The 14,717-nt window shown below is 38.4% G+C and overlaps 1 protein-coding gene across 1 annotated transcript in view; it reads left to right on the top strand.

The window, feature by feature from the left end:
- ATP10A (ATPase phospholipid transporting 10A (putative)) overlaps positions 1 to 14,717 on the top strand; it is a gene marked incomplete at its 5' end in the record, with an annotated part of 108,136 nt that overhangs the window by 74,581 nt on the left and 18,838 nt on the right. The window contains 5 exons of the mRNA XM_079298044.1: positions 4,947 to 5,164; positions 6,627 to 6,821; positions 8,230 to 8,791; positions 14,063 to 14,166; positions 14,335 to 14,461. Coding sequence (XP_079154170.1) covers positions 4,947 to 5,164; positions 6,627 to 6,821; positions 8,230 to 8,791; positions 14,063 to 14,166; positions 14,335 to 14,461 — 1,206 coding nt within the window. The remainder of the gene's footprint in view (positions 1 to 4,946; positions 5,165 to 6,626; positions 6,822 to 8,229; positions 8,792 to 14,062; positions 14,167 to 14,334; positions 14,462 to 14,717) is intronic.

A 14,717-nucleotide genomic window follows, 5' to 3' on the forward strand; every position in this document is an offset into this window, starting at 1 on the left:
TTCTCTCAGTTTCTGGGTAAAGAGTTCTTGATAAAGGACTTAAGGTTATTAAGCCTCTGGGGATGCCAAGAGGATAGAGGAAGGGAAATCTTGGTGTTTTCTTATCTCAAGACTTACTCTTATGGGTAAATTCTTGCAAAGTAAATTAAGATCATGTTAGCACACTTGTATAAATTTATAGCATTCTAGCTGCTTGACTGAATCTTTATGTAGACACTAGAGTGCACTTCAAAGTGAAATAAACTTGCACTTGTAAAATAATAAGGAAATAAGGTGGTGTGATGGTGCAAGTGCTGCACATCTAGATTTACTTTGTGACAGTTCAGGAGCAGCCTTACTGAATGGTTTGAGGCAAAATGGAATTTTTCCACAGTAAAATAGTGCCCACACACTGACAACTTAAGTATTAAGGGGGTCTGCAGTTTTATGCTGCTTGAAGGGAAATTCTTTACGGGTTCCTAATCCCACTTTTCAAGTCATTGGAACATCTGGCTGTGTGGCAGCAGTATCTCTGTCAGCCTGCAAAATGGACTCCTTGTCATAGAACATATATGGCATGGAAGGTAAAACAGAAAAAAAACAGAATCAAAATGAAATTAAAGAAAAGGATTTTTAAAATAAAAGAATTTATCTTTAAGAAGATAAAGAATTTATCTTCTCAATACTTGTCAGCTACTACAGGAGTTTTATTTATAGCTTCCTGCTGTCTTCTGAAAGATAAAAGAGGGTTAATGGAATAAGTATTAACCTTTGTTTCTTCTTTGTGCCATAAATATAAAGTGAAGTACAGCACAGTGAAATCTGACTTTCATAAATTGCATTGCTGTGTTACCAAAGCTGTTTGTGTCTTTGCCCTTAATAAGAAACTGGATTGAAAAAAAGATCAAGGCCATCAATTTTCAGTGCTGAAGCTGAAAAGTATCCCACAACAATGTCTTTCAGGTTATAATGTTCACAGGAAAAGGTTCTCATTTGGAGGGAGCTGAGTGGGTGGAGAGAACAGTGTGTTCCCAGAGAAGCACGCACTGCACAGCTGAAGCAATGTGAACCTCAGCCATAGCATAACTATTGAACTGGGTTTCATTATTTCTTTAAAGTCCTTAGTTCTTGCTGCATAATGTGTAAGACTGCATTTGAGAAAATGTTGAAAGGTGCTCAGGCTTGTTTTTTGTTGTTAAGTTTCCCTTGCTGTAAACTGAAATAACACCATTTGTATCAAAGGAATTGCATTTGATTTGGTTAAATGAGATTCTAGTCTTGTTCCTACTTTCCCTTTTCTTCCTTTTTCTCAGTGGCAAGGACAATTAAATGGATGTGCTGCAATAAAACTTGTACAGGGAACAAGAGATAGCTATTATTACATAGACTAAAAAGAACCACACTATCAGTGTAATGCTAATAAACAACCTGAGTGCTGCTTTGGAAAACAGCTTTTGCTATGTTGAATTAAAAAGATATGTTTAGATGTAATGCAAGAAAGAAGAGGAGTGAGGAATCCAGAGATATGGTATACAGGCATAGCTGTGTATTGTACATGAAATGCATTCTCTGCTTAACCATAGAGTTTTTATACAGGGAAGAAAATTATATTCAGTTCAGGATCTTTGAGGTCTTATATCTCAAGATGTGTATTCAGAGCAGAAGCCTGAAGTAGGTATGATTATTAAAGAAAATGTATCCTTTAAAAAAAAAGCTCTGCTTGGAAGGGAGTTGGATCAACTGAGAAGCACATTTTGCAAAGCTGAAATAATTGTAGCCAGTCCTTTCCCTGACAAGGGATGTTACCTGTTATGAGAAGAAGCAGCACAGATTTCTGTCAGCCTGCCATTCAAACGTCCAGCATCTATGGTGAAAATATTATCCCTACAGCAAATCCAGACTTTTCTTATGCTTTTCCTGAAAGTGGCTGTGTCCACATGCTTCACCAGCTCTACTTGAAACTGGTTTTGCTGCTGAGGCTCTAGTGAAAATGAGGCACAAAAATATTTTTCTTATTCTTGACTTAAATCTTAAATGTTGGTAAAGTGCAGAAAACCCTACTGCTGTGTCATCTTGAGTAATGTTCTTTCAGCCTGGGGTTAGCAGCATGTACCAAGGACCTGCAGAATATAATGGAGGCAGAGGCTGCACTGTCTGGCACTGCCCTCACACAGGCCTCATCCCAGGGGTGCACTCCATCATACCTCCCCAGATGGGCTCTCCACTGTACCTCCCCAGTGGAGAGAAGGAGAGAAGCCCTTCAGTGTGCTGCTCCATTCTGGTTCTTGAGGCATCATCTTAAATTAACATACTGTGATATCCACATGGCTCCTTCCCTTCCCTTCCCTTCCCTTCCCTTCCCTTCCCTTCCCTTCCCTTCCCTTCCCTTCCCTTCCCTTCCCTTCCCTTCCCTTCCCTTCCCTTCCCTTCCCTTCCTCCCTTCCCTCCCTTCCCTTCCCTTCCCTTCCCTTCCCTTCCCTTCCCTTCCCTTCCCTTCCCTTCCCTTCCCTTCCCTTCCCTTCCCTTCCCTTCCCTTCCCTTCCCTTCCCTTCCCTTCCCTTCCCTTCCCTTCCCTTCCCTTCCCTTCCCTTCCCTTCCCTTCCCTTCCCTTCCCTTCCCCCTGGAATCCTTCCTTCCAAGGAGCTTGTTTTTCTGGGGGAGCAGTGAGCAGTCTGGCACAGTCTGGCTCTCCTCTTGATCCAGGGCTGGATCTCTTCTTAGTAGGTGCTGTAGTTCAATTTGGGCCCTCAGTGTAGACTGCTTCTGATATAGACAAACCTATAATCAGTTGAATTCAATGCACACTACAGGGATCTGCATTTTCACTGGGAAAATACAAAGAGGCTTATAGAGCAGAAGAAAGTCGGAATTAGTGGGGAAGAGTGATGGGAGAGGTGAGAACTGCATTGGCCCAAATGCATGAAATTGCAGAAAGCAACATTTGGAGGTGAAATAAACTTCATTTACTTGCAGCTTATTACCATGCAACAGAAGGACCAAGGAAACCAGTAACCTCCCTAATTCTTTGAGCTGTTCTGTATGTTCTGTAATCAAAGAGCTAGGCAGGTACTGAAAGGATAAGGTGCTGTCTGTTCTCTTGGAAGCTGTGTGGCTCAAGGTGCAGCTGCCTTACACAGCAGGGAACATGCTGTTGCTCAACCTCTTTCCCACCACATAACATAGAGGAACATGTATCCCACAAAATAATGCTGATGAAGGAAACTGTCCAGTCATTCACCATTAGTCTACATCAGCCTCAGGGCTGCAGGGCTCTATTCAAGCTGTGGGGCAGAAGTGAACTGCGGGGTGTCCTGCAGTCTTTGTGATTCCAAATGTGCTGTGGTCCCTTCTACACCCATGGTCTGTATTTTTTGCCAAGAGGAGCCAGAGTGCAGTGGAGAACATTGCATACTTGGATACAGAGTTAGAGGAGTGACCAGGTGTGCACTCACAGCCAGGACTGAGAAACTCCCATTTTCCACTTTACAGACAAAGCCTATATTTGTTTCAAATGGAGTTGAAAAAACCTCTCATGCATGATGCTGTAGTGATAGAGCTATCACCATGTACTGTGTGTGGTCTGGTTTCAACTCCTCCTGCTGCTTTCTGACAGCTAAAACATGTTTGGAAATTGCAGTGGGTAGTGAGGGTGGGTTTTTCTTTGTAAAGCTAGCTACATTAAAAGGGATCATGTGCCAAACTCGCCACGCAAGATTTTTTTCAGGAAGTATTTTGAAATATTTTTTTTTTTTGTTTGTTAAAGGCCTGAATAATTAACTTACATGCTAGTGATTTATCATTTGCTATTAGGAAAATTTAATTTGTTACACTGGAGAACTGAAGCAAACTGAGCCACAAGTATGTAACTTGTATTGTATAGTGTGGATTATTTTGGAAGCATAATGGAAAGCTTTTCAATTAATACATAATGAAGGAATAAAAGAGTGGTATTTTTCTGCCTAATGAATCACCCAGATTACTAAATGCCCATGGTCTTTAGGAATGAAAAACTGTGTTGTACATCAGTTAGAGCTAAACAGCCTGTCATTAGAGGGACAGGATTCTATGGCTGTTTCACCCCTGTTTTCTGTTTCCTTTTTGATTTCTGTATATCCAATTGCCAGGATTGTTATCTATCATTAATTGGCTTCGCTGGATTCTTCATTGAGGCATTCATGTGAAATATATCATTTGGAAAAACTCTTTCTTTCTGTGTAAACCAGGAATTGGTCACTGCAGCAGATGGTGATAGGAACAAGTGTTGCAGTAGGTGAGGGTACCCTGTTTTGCATACTGCATGCTGCATTGTCCACTCTGCCATCCAGAGAAGTAGGGACAGGCTCCACTGTGATTTTAACACTAGACTAGCAATCAAGAATCTGTCTCCACTCTGCAACAAATGGCCCTGACATTAAGCAAGGTTTTAATGCTCTCTGTACCTCATCTCTTACAAAGGCAGTAGTGCTCTGTAGGTGGGTTGCTCTGGGTGCATTTCAGGTGTCAGTAACTGGTACTCAGTAGATGTGACATTTTTGCAGGAAAACACTTTACTTGAAATTTATGTTGGAAATGACAGGAAAATTTCTGGATTGTTTATTTCCTACTCAGATTTCAAGTGAAGATGAAATTATTTGGTTGATTTCATAAGGCAGAGCTGGAGAATAGTCTTCAGGGATGCACTGAATTACTGCAGAGTCTAACTGCCTTCCAGAGAGAATGTGATGATAAGGGAGGCAGTGCGCTGTGATACATTTCTAATTATGTTATCTGCATCCTTCATTAGATACTGCCACTCAATTAAGACTACTCTAAATCTCTTGGTAATGGAATCATTCATTATTGCTGAGAAAGCACAGAATAATATTAAAATCAGATCACCAAAAAAAAAAAAAGTCACCATGTCCCTCTCTCTTTCTAAGCCCCATTTAACATATACAACATTTGTCCCTCTCTATTTTTACTGATAGCCAAACGCTTAGCAATGTACCAAGAGCCTGATTCTGAAGAAGAAGAGGCAGCCCCAAAAGGAGGAACTGTGTCCCAGCGTGACAGTATTTGCAGCCATCAGAGCATCAAAGTGATACACAGGAGCCAGAGCACCAAAACCCACCGGCGCACGGGTAGCAGAGCTGAAGCAAAAAGAGCAAGCATACTCTCAAAGCACACTGCATTCAGTAGCCCAATGGTAAGGCATGTGAACTAAATGCACAGTGTCCTGTATCTTGTAATAGAGCCATGTCCTGGAAAGGAAGAGGTGTAGAAATCTGCAGCACATTGTGTGACTCTATAGATTTCATCTTGGTGTTTTGACTTCTGTAGTCATAGCTGTTTGTACAAACACAATGAAGTGTTAGCATAGATCTTATCTAAATGCCTTTGTGGGAACAAGCTGAAGGTGAAGACAATCTGAAACATTTGTTTTAGTTAGATTTTGGAAAGAAATGTATGTCTTTCTTTTATCTACAGAAGCTGAGTACAGCATTGAGCTCAAGGATTTGAATTGTTCTGCATATGCCTCTTCTCTTTTGTCAGAGGATTTTAAAACTATCAAGTTCTAGGGTGAACAGCACATATTCCAGTTCATAGATGCTGTTGATATGCACCATAGCATAGTTTAAGTGGTTATCAGTTGACTGCATGTGTTGGATTTTAAAAAGTAAATATCTTTACATTTCAAAATGTTGGTGACTTTATGTTGTTACATCTTCATTTGGTTTATTTTATACTGTAGTAACTCTGTGTAAGTTTTGCATGAGCTAAATGGTAATAAGAGGAGAGCCAAGTCGTGTCTATTCAGGGCTTTTGCATTATTGCACTGTTGACACAAATTCACCCTTAGAGCAAATTGCAAATATAGACAAAGAAAGATGCTGTTTGCACTGTTGGAATTTCTTGATTTCAGTCAAGAAGAGTAAGCTCTTTTGATAAAATTCCAAGCTGCAGTTTTTGTACGTGAAGTTCTGTGGTTGCCCATATTCATCAGCTGCTGAGCATCAAGAGATAAAATTCAACTGAGAAAAGAGGATTAGATCAGTTTATCTTTTAATCTTTTGTATCCTTGCCTCCCTCTGTGTTACAAAATACTGGAGTTTGCTCTGACAAGAATTATATTAAATAAGTGGAAAGTACTAATGAAATAGAGTTGAAAGGGCTCAGTGTTTCAATGTGAAAAAACCCTCATGAATTAACTTGAAATGTATGGATGATTGTTATTCTCTAAGAAACAGTTGAAGATTATTTCGTTTTCTTGTGCTGATATAACACCAAACTTTAAATGTCATTGCTGTCTATTTTTTCCACACCTCTAGTCTCTAAAGTGTACCATACTTTACTATTAGATAATAAATGTCTTGAATTAAACAGGAAAGAGTGAGGAAAATTAATATGTAACTCTCCTCCTTTCCACTACCTCCAAAGCAGATAAATATTGCTGCTATAAATATGTCACATCATCTCTACCAGTAGGCTCATTGTTAACTGTTTATTGTCTAAAATGTGTGTGTTAGAGTTCTCTCCACCTCTACTCTGTGATGTGAGGCCACCACAAAACTCTGGATATTGACACTACTTTGGATGCTTTTAATTGTTTGTTGCTGCTTTGGAACGGTGTAGAAACATAGGTATTAATCACTGGTATTTGTTACTAGGAGAAGGACATCACACCTGACCCAAGGTTGTTAGAAAAAGTGAATGAATGTGCAAAGCATCTGGAGGTCATGAGGAGCCACGAACAGCCATTATCCCATCTGAGTCCAGAACTATGTGATGTTTTTGACTTCTTCATAGCTTTGACTATTTGTAACACAGTTGTGGTTACTGCGCCAAATCAGCCCCGACAGAAGGTGAGTTAAAGAGAGCTCAGGCTTCTTTCGCCTTGGTACTGAGTTATCTCATAAGCCAGGGAAACGAAAACCTCCTGTTCTAGTGAGAAACAACTAGAGTGAGTTGTGAGATGCCTCGTAGAACCACTATGTGATTGAGTTTAATAATGCATTAGCTGAATGGAATATGTCAGCTATTTCACTTGCCTCCATAGCAAGATGTGCTTTCATCGACAATTTAAAGATATTTCTGAAACTCTCCTGATTTCTTGTAATGTAACTTATTCATTTAATAAGCATAAATATGTAAGTATGTGTAGAAACTAATTTGTAAGCATGCAAAACTTAGTAGAAAGGGATATAAGCTGTCAGTGAATAAATGCTTCATATGTATGGATTAAATTAAGAAAAGGCTGAGACATTTTTTAGAAGTTTAAAAAGAGAAATACACTTGCAAAACATCACTTAAAACTTTCAAATTATGTAAAATATGCATCTTAGACTCATTATGAGAAATAATGGTCATTAGTGCTTAAATTGGCCTTTAACTCGTTTCACTGATGAATGAGAATTTCAAGAACGCAATCCCAAGATGATCTGTAAGACAAAACTGTAATGGAATGTAATATTAAAGCTCGCCAGCAGCTGCAATTTCCATTCTGGAGAAAATTCTGCACTTTGCTTCTGTTCCAGATTGGAATAAAAAGTGAACTAGTCTGCAAAATGATGTGGTTTTGTGCCAAGAAAGCATTTGGAGAATGCTCAGTTCTGCTGTTTCAGGAATGCTACACTGTTACGCAACAATATAATATATATTACTATGAATATACTATTACTAGTAATGCTACTGTATCTTTAGAACAGATTTGTATGAACTGTGATGAAGGACAAGTCTGAAGCAAAATGCTTCAGTGCTGGAAGAGACAGAGGAAATTACTTATCGCAGTGTCTTTTGAGAGTATTTTCAAAATTGGCATATTCTCATTAAACTTTACTACTATGTGATACCACCCTTCTCAAAAGAAAAATGCTGCACTAATTTTTTTCACTACTTTCACTGAGTATGCACAGAGGGCGACAAGGTTTCATACTAATGGTAGCTTTTAGAATGCACTGCTGATGGTAGTGTTGCAACATTGATAGACTACCCATTAGTCATATCTGAGGAGGTGAAAGAAGAAAAAACTGTTTTAATACAAACATATACAAACATATGTGCTTTCATACACAGGTATAATTCTGAAGTTCTAGTGAGTTTTTCTGTTGTTGTTGTTGAGTCAGTGTTGTCCATTTGCTTTCCTTTCTCAAAAAATACAAATAGCATTACTTTTTGCCCTCAAAGAAATTTCACTCTAGTTGGAGATGCCTACTACCAGTGTCAGAATTCTGGTACAGCTTTTGCTCATTGGTGGGTTTTGTTCTTCTCTAGGTTAGAGACCGATTTGAACTAAAATCTCCAGTAAAAACCATTGAAGATTTCATCCGAAGATTCACCCCAAGTCGCTTGACCTCTGGATCTAACAGCAGCAGTTCCTCTAGTCTAGCTACAAGCAAATCAATGCACAGATTTGGTTTAAGCGTGCTTTCATCTTCATCTACGGATAGCACTTTATTAAAACTGGAAGAGAAGCTGGCATACTCTGCACAGATGAATAACAATGGCTACAGCTCCCAGCAAGGCAGGACAGCTGGGGCGGGTGCACCTGGGGAAGGAGAACTCCGCTATGAAGCAGAGAGTCCAGATGAAGCTGCTCTGGTCTATGCAGCAAGGGCATATAACTGTTCTCTGGTTGGAAGGCTGTCTGACCAGGTATCAGTGGAGCTACCTCACCTGGGAACCTTAAGCTTTGAAGTATTACATACGTTGGGCTTTGATTCCGTCAGGAAGAGGATGTCAGTAGTGGTCAGGCATCCTCTCACAGATGAAATAAATGTTTACACTAAAGGAGCAGATTCAGTTGTTATGGATCTTCTTCTCCCCTGCTCTTCAGGTACACCTTTTGCTTACCTTTGGGGGGGTTGGGAGGCAGTTAGTTGCTGAAGATCTCATTGTATCTTACTGCCTTGCCTAGCAAGTAGACTTGCCTGCTTTTTGTTTTGTAGAATGGCAACCATTACCCTTCTTTTATAATACTTTGTAATTATTGCAAATTTTCTGTAACAAATTGCTGGTTCTTTACCTCAGGAGAATGAGTTAAGATAATTTCTGTAGATCTTCTACTAGGAAGCTTTATTTTAAGGGAATTTCTTGCAACTCGGCCAAAACAATTCATATTTCTTTAGAAAAACCTGCCTGGCACTGCTTGCACAATTAAGTATTTTATATGAAACTGAAGAACTTCTTATTTCTGCTTCCCTCTGTTTGATTTTCAAGTCCTTACATCCTTTTGCTGAAACACATTGCATTAATCATATTTTTTCATGTTTAACCATGATGCTAAAGGGCAATGTTAATCATTCAGCCATCAAAACAGAAAGGTTTGTGTCAAAAGATAGAGATGCTGTTCAGACAAGAAATCTTGGCTTCATATACATAGTTGACTAGCAAGTAATAGACATGTAGCAGTGAACATGGAATTTCCCTAAAGCATGAAAAATTCTCCAGCACCCAAATGTCCTAGGAAGCAGGGACTTTAAATAGCTAATTGTAATCAGTTGGTTTCAAGAAGAATCCTGTAAGTTTTCAGAAGTTAGAGGAGACTCATGGGTTTCAGTTTGCATTAATCAGTTTGCATCTAATTTACTGTATTTTCAACACTGAATTTCACCTAGTGTTTAAAGATTGCCCCAATATGAATGGACAGAGCCCCAAAGTACTAGATTTACTTCCTGTGTTTCACTAATGCATTGACTTTGTGGTTACTTTGACATTAGTTGGTGTAAACAATTGTGAAAGGCTTATACTGTGTAATTTTAGTTTAACGAAACACAGAAAAATGTTGGCATTAGTTTTCTGGTTTCAGCCACATAAATTAAAGCTGAGCCAAAAAAATTAAGAACAACTTGTCCTTAACTAACAACAAAGTATTCATGAATAATTTTCTAGCAAAGATCTGATATCACAGAAGGCACGTAGAGCATTTATGGAAGCTTCTTTCCTTCCAAACTAGTAATAGAGAATTTTTATCACTGAAAATTTGTAATACCTAGAAAATAATGATTGGAAATGTGTTCTCAGAATGAGAACTGAGCATTTAGAAAAGAAAAAAAAAATTTATGCCAGGTCTTAAATTTTTTGCCACCATATAACAAACTGTGTTCAAAGCTGCAATGTCCATTCACAGTAGACTTAATGGATCAAGGAATTTTCAAGGAAATTTCAGGCAGGTCTAGGAGCCACCTAGGTAAAAACAGTGAAGTCAGCTAGAAAATTTGAAAATGGCAACATTATCAAAGGTGATACGTGGCAGAGAAGAAGAGGAAGAAGCAGAGTTCCTGAAGGTCACTGTGGGAATTAGCAATGTCTGTAGCTGGGCAAATACAGATTCCACCATCATTACAGACAAGCAAATTGAAAGTGGTTCTGAAATTGTGCCGGAAGTTTTTTTTGTTTTGGTTTGGGTTTTCTGTTCGTTTGGGGTTTCTTTAGCCCAAATTGAACTGCAAGTTCTGGTGTGCTTGCTTTTGCAGCAATGTAAAGTGCATCCACTAGAACACCATAAGCAGTTCCCCTTGTTTTTTCCAGTCCTCTTAAGCCCCTGCTGGCTGCAGTAATTCCGTATGTTTCAGTAGATCTGTCTGAAAAACATTTGACATTTCTCTTGAGTATCTTTCACTCCTGGAACAGAATTTGCTGTCTCTGCCTGCAGTATCCTAGTGTCAATAGATGTAGAAGGAGCCTCAAAAAATTTATGCTGTGTCTATTATCTGTATTGTGGGATTTATCCTTGGTGTTATCCAGTTCACTGGTGATGGTGGAACACATGTGTGAGAGGAGATGTAATGCTACAAGAATTCAGTCATTTATCATTTTAAGGAAATGGCTAAAAATTGAATGAACATCACAACTAATCCCACAACTAATCCCAGGCTTGGTCTTTGCTCTCTTACTGCTTCAGGGACATGTGAACTGTACACTAGTCAAGTGTGTGTCTTGAGACTTGCGTCCTTAGACTGAAGGACCAAGGCTGCACCATGTCTGTAATTTCCCAGCTCAAATACCACATGGCATGAAACAAAGATTCCTATAAGGGAAGAAGAGTATTTTGGAATATGTCAAGAGAAACAGGCTGAAATCAGAAGCAAAAGTATTATGTTTTAGCTTCCTTCCTTTAGCATATTATAGAAAAGTACAAATTGTCATGAGCTTCAGAATTTAAAAATATTATGAATTGACTCAATTTGCTCTGCCTGTATATCTAGTTAAAACTGTGGAATCTAGTGTATTCTGATAGCAAACAGATATTTCCAAAAGCCTTGAAATGATTCCCAAGAGTGTATTGTTTTTACTTTATCTCACCAGTCACCATGTTCATAAATAAGAAAGTTACTGTTTGAGTCAATACCCAGCTCGCACAGGAACTGTGAACATAAATCACTGAGAAAACAATGACTGTGCTGGCTTTCTGCAGCTCGAGATTATGGAAGGAAATGAAGAAGCAGAAGGCCACTAGCTCTCTATCATTCTTCTGGAGGAGATTTCCTTGCTGTTTGTCACTGACATGGTACATGTGGCCACACTGCTCAGAGCAGACACTGCATCCCAGCTAAAAAAAAAAAAATTCCACAACTGGATTTTGTCTGTATGAGATTCCTTCCTCCCTTTTAACTTCTGAGCCAAGATAAATCTCAGGGTAGGACTGATGAGGCACATGGACAGCTATAAGGGGCTTTAGCTGTCATTGGTATGCTGGAAATGAGAACTTGCACAGGAAATAGTATACACATCTCTACTTGTAGAGAGTTGCTGTCTTTGTTCATTGAAGGAGGTATGAGCATTTGTACATTCAGACAGAGCTGAAGTGATTAACACCACTTAACCTTAAAGGGATAGAAACAGCTTTTGATGTGTTTAAGCACCTATTGAAGTTTGCATCATTTGAAGTCAGTGAGCCATGGAAATAGCCACTCCCATAAGATAATTTCATGTGGGATATACAAAAAATGGTGTTTTTCTCTAGAATGTTAATGTATCACAATATATTTGGAAAAATGCTTTCCTGCTTTATTGTTCTAAAGTTTAAAAACCTCACTAATACAAGAGGCTGTGAAGAAGGCTTCAAGAAGCAGTATAGAAGTCACATGTGCCAAAAAGGTTATAATGAACTAATAGAAATGTAGCAAAATAAAACCATGTTAGGCTGCTTGTTCCTTATATGTATATTTCTATATAGTGTAAGAAAGGGCTTTCCAATTGCAAATATTGGGATGTCCTTCTGGAATAATATATCTGTACTGTCCCTTTGAGGCAATCAATACAATAGGTTGTATAACAGGTAGATGGACAGGCCCATGAGAATATTCCTAACAGTCAGAGTTCACCACAAGACCTTAATCAGATGGAACTGAAATGAATATATGCAGGAAATACCACAATCTTCACAGAGTCCCTTAGGAACAATTGTGTTCATATACTCCCAGTTTTGCAGACCTAGAGAGGGTGGAAAAGTCTTTAAAGGTGAGAAAATAGTTGTACAGTGAGTAAAATTTTCTGATACCTGGTTGAGATAAATAGAACAAAAACCAGAATATTTGGATTCCAGACTCACAGTTGCCTTATTTCTACAAAATCAATACATGTGTGTGTTTGTGCTGGAGCATCTGAATGCCCAGTTGCTCACTCTGCTGCTGTATAAATATGAAAGTTGTGAATGCTATGTAACTTTATAGACACACAGATATATGTAAGCAGACAACATATAGCAAGATCAAATTCAGTATGAGTAAACACTGGGTAAATGGGCACTGAAAAGTATAAACAGTAAGATGCTTATAAACAGTAAGATGCTTATGCCATCTAATTTATTTACCTGTATCAAGTGCATATATAATGGCATAGTGCCCACAGGCTCTCAGTATGAGAGGTAAAGCACACTCAGTGCTGAACTGAGTACACAGGAGGTCTCTTGAGGTGCCCAGAATTCTGGTGAGGAGTGGTCACCTGACTCAGTGACTGGTTACTGTGCAATTACTGGTACCAGTAATTCAAATATTATACTTAGGAACAGCTCCAGGTACAGTATTATATCCCAAAATGTTTCGACATACCCCGAAAATACTCAGGCTTTGGTAAAAAAAAAGTGTATCACACTGTGGAGTAGGAAAACCTGCCAGAAGGTACCAGTCATTCTCACTCAATGGTTCCAATCTAAAAATTTACCCTCTTGTACATTTACTTAAGTACTAACCTTGAAATTCATAATATTGAAGATTACTACTGCAGTACCTTTTTCATGAACTTGTCTTGATCCTAGATGATAAAAAAGACGCATTATCACTTGTTTTTAATTTTTGGAGCCATCATTTCATGTAATAAGATGGAACAAAATGTGCTGCCATCATGTTTATTACTCTGTGTTGATGACAGAGTGCGCCAGTCCCAGTTAAAGAGAGAAAAGAAACAGATGCTCAGTCCTCGTTTTGAGTAGTTACACATGGCTTTAAGTGAAGGTTAAAGCTGAGTAGAAGTTTTACTGATGCATCTGAGGTCGAAGCTAGCTGTGAGGTCTGCAAGTACAAATCCTCCTCTAAATGAAATTGCAGTCATACCCAGAACTTCTTGGGTTGGCTGATGGGAACTATCAGTACAGCACTAACAGACAAAAGAACCTTCATGCACTTAGATAAAACAGAGCACTATTTCCATTTCTTTCAAGATATTAACCTTGGTGGACAACTGAATGCTATTTTTAAGTCTTGTTTTTCTGCACATGATGAGCTGTGGAGAAGCAGGAAAACATTTGCTACTGGTGTTTTTGAAATCATACTTCTATTTCTGACAGTATTGTTTGCTGTGAAGATTATAATGATTTCTTAAAATATTTGGGTGAAAGAAATATTTAAGGAGTAAAAAAAGGTCTTTGTCATGTACATTCACAGTGACTTTTTTGAAGAAGGAAGACAGAAAAGAGAACAAAGACTTTTTCTTCTTTTCTTTTAATAGAATGTTTTACTTCAGTTTCCCAGGAAATATCAACACCTCTTTAAAAGTATAAATTATAAACTACTGGTAGAGTGAGTACTGTATACAAGCTTTTATTCTCTGAGGCAATTCAGCTGCTGCTATTTTTCAACGAGTAATTTATGGTTTTATTCTTATCTAGATGACCCTCGGGGCAAACATCAAAAAAAAATCCGAAGCAAAACGCAGAATTACCTAAATCTTTATGCTGTAGATGGTCTGCGGACCCTCTGTATTGCAAAAAGAGTAAGTAAATGCAGGCTTTTAGTTTGTTTTTAAAGGAGAGTCTTGGCAATGATTATTGAAGGTATTTATTCATTGTTCTTGATTCAGAACTTCTTTTTCATTTTATTCAATAAAGTATGAATGCCTTTGCATCATATTGACTGTGCTCTCACATACTCTTTGTAATAGGTTCTCAGCAAGGAAGAGTATGGCTGTTGGTTAAAAACTCATTTAGAAGCAGAATCCTCTATAGAAAATCGTGAAGAACTTCTGTTTCAGTCAGCACTGCGGATAGAGAAGAATCTGCATCTGCTAGGTAATGAAATGAGAGCCGGACATGAAATTAAAATGTGATAAAAATTCTGAAAACTTGGCTATGAAATCCGTTTTTTCTCTGAAATTGTTTCTGACAGTATAGAAATTGGCTTCTGTGGGACTTTATCATGGCTGTCATGTGCAGCACCACAAAGGAATAGGATATAATTACATAAAAGATATACCCTGTTTTCCTTGCTCCTGCCAACATTTTATCACTAGTGAAATAAGTGGAGTAATACCAGGGATGAATTTGA

The sequence above is a fragment of the Erithacus rubecula genome (genome assembly GCF_903797595.1).
Source record: "Erithacus rubecula genome assembly, chromosome: 1".
NCBI lineage: Eukaryota > Metazoa > Chordata > Aves > Passeriformes > Muscicapidae > Erithacus > Erithacus rubecula.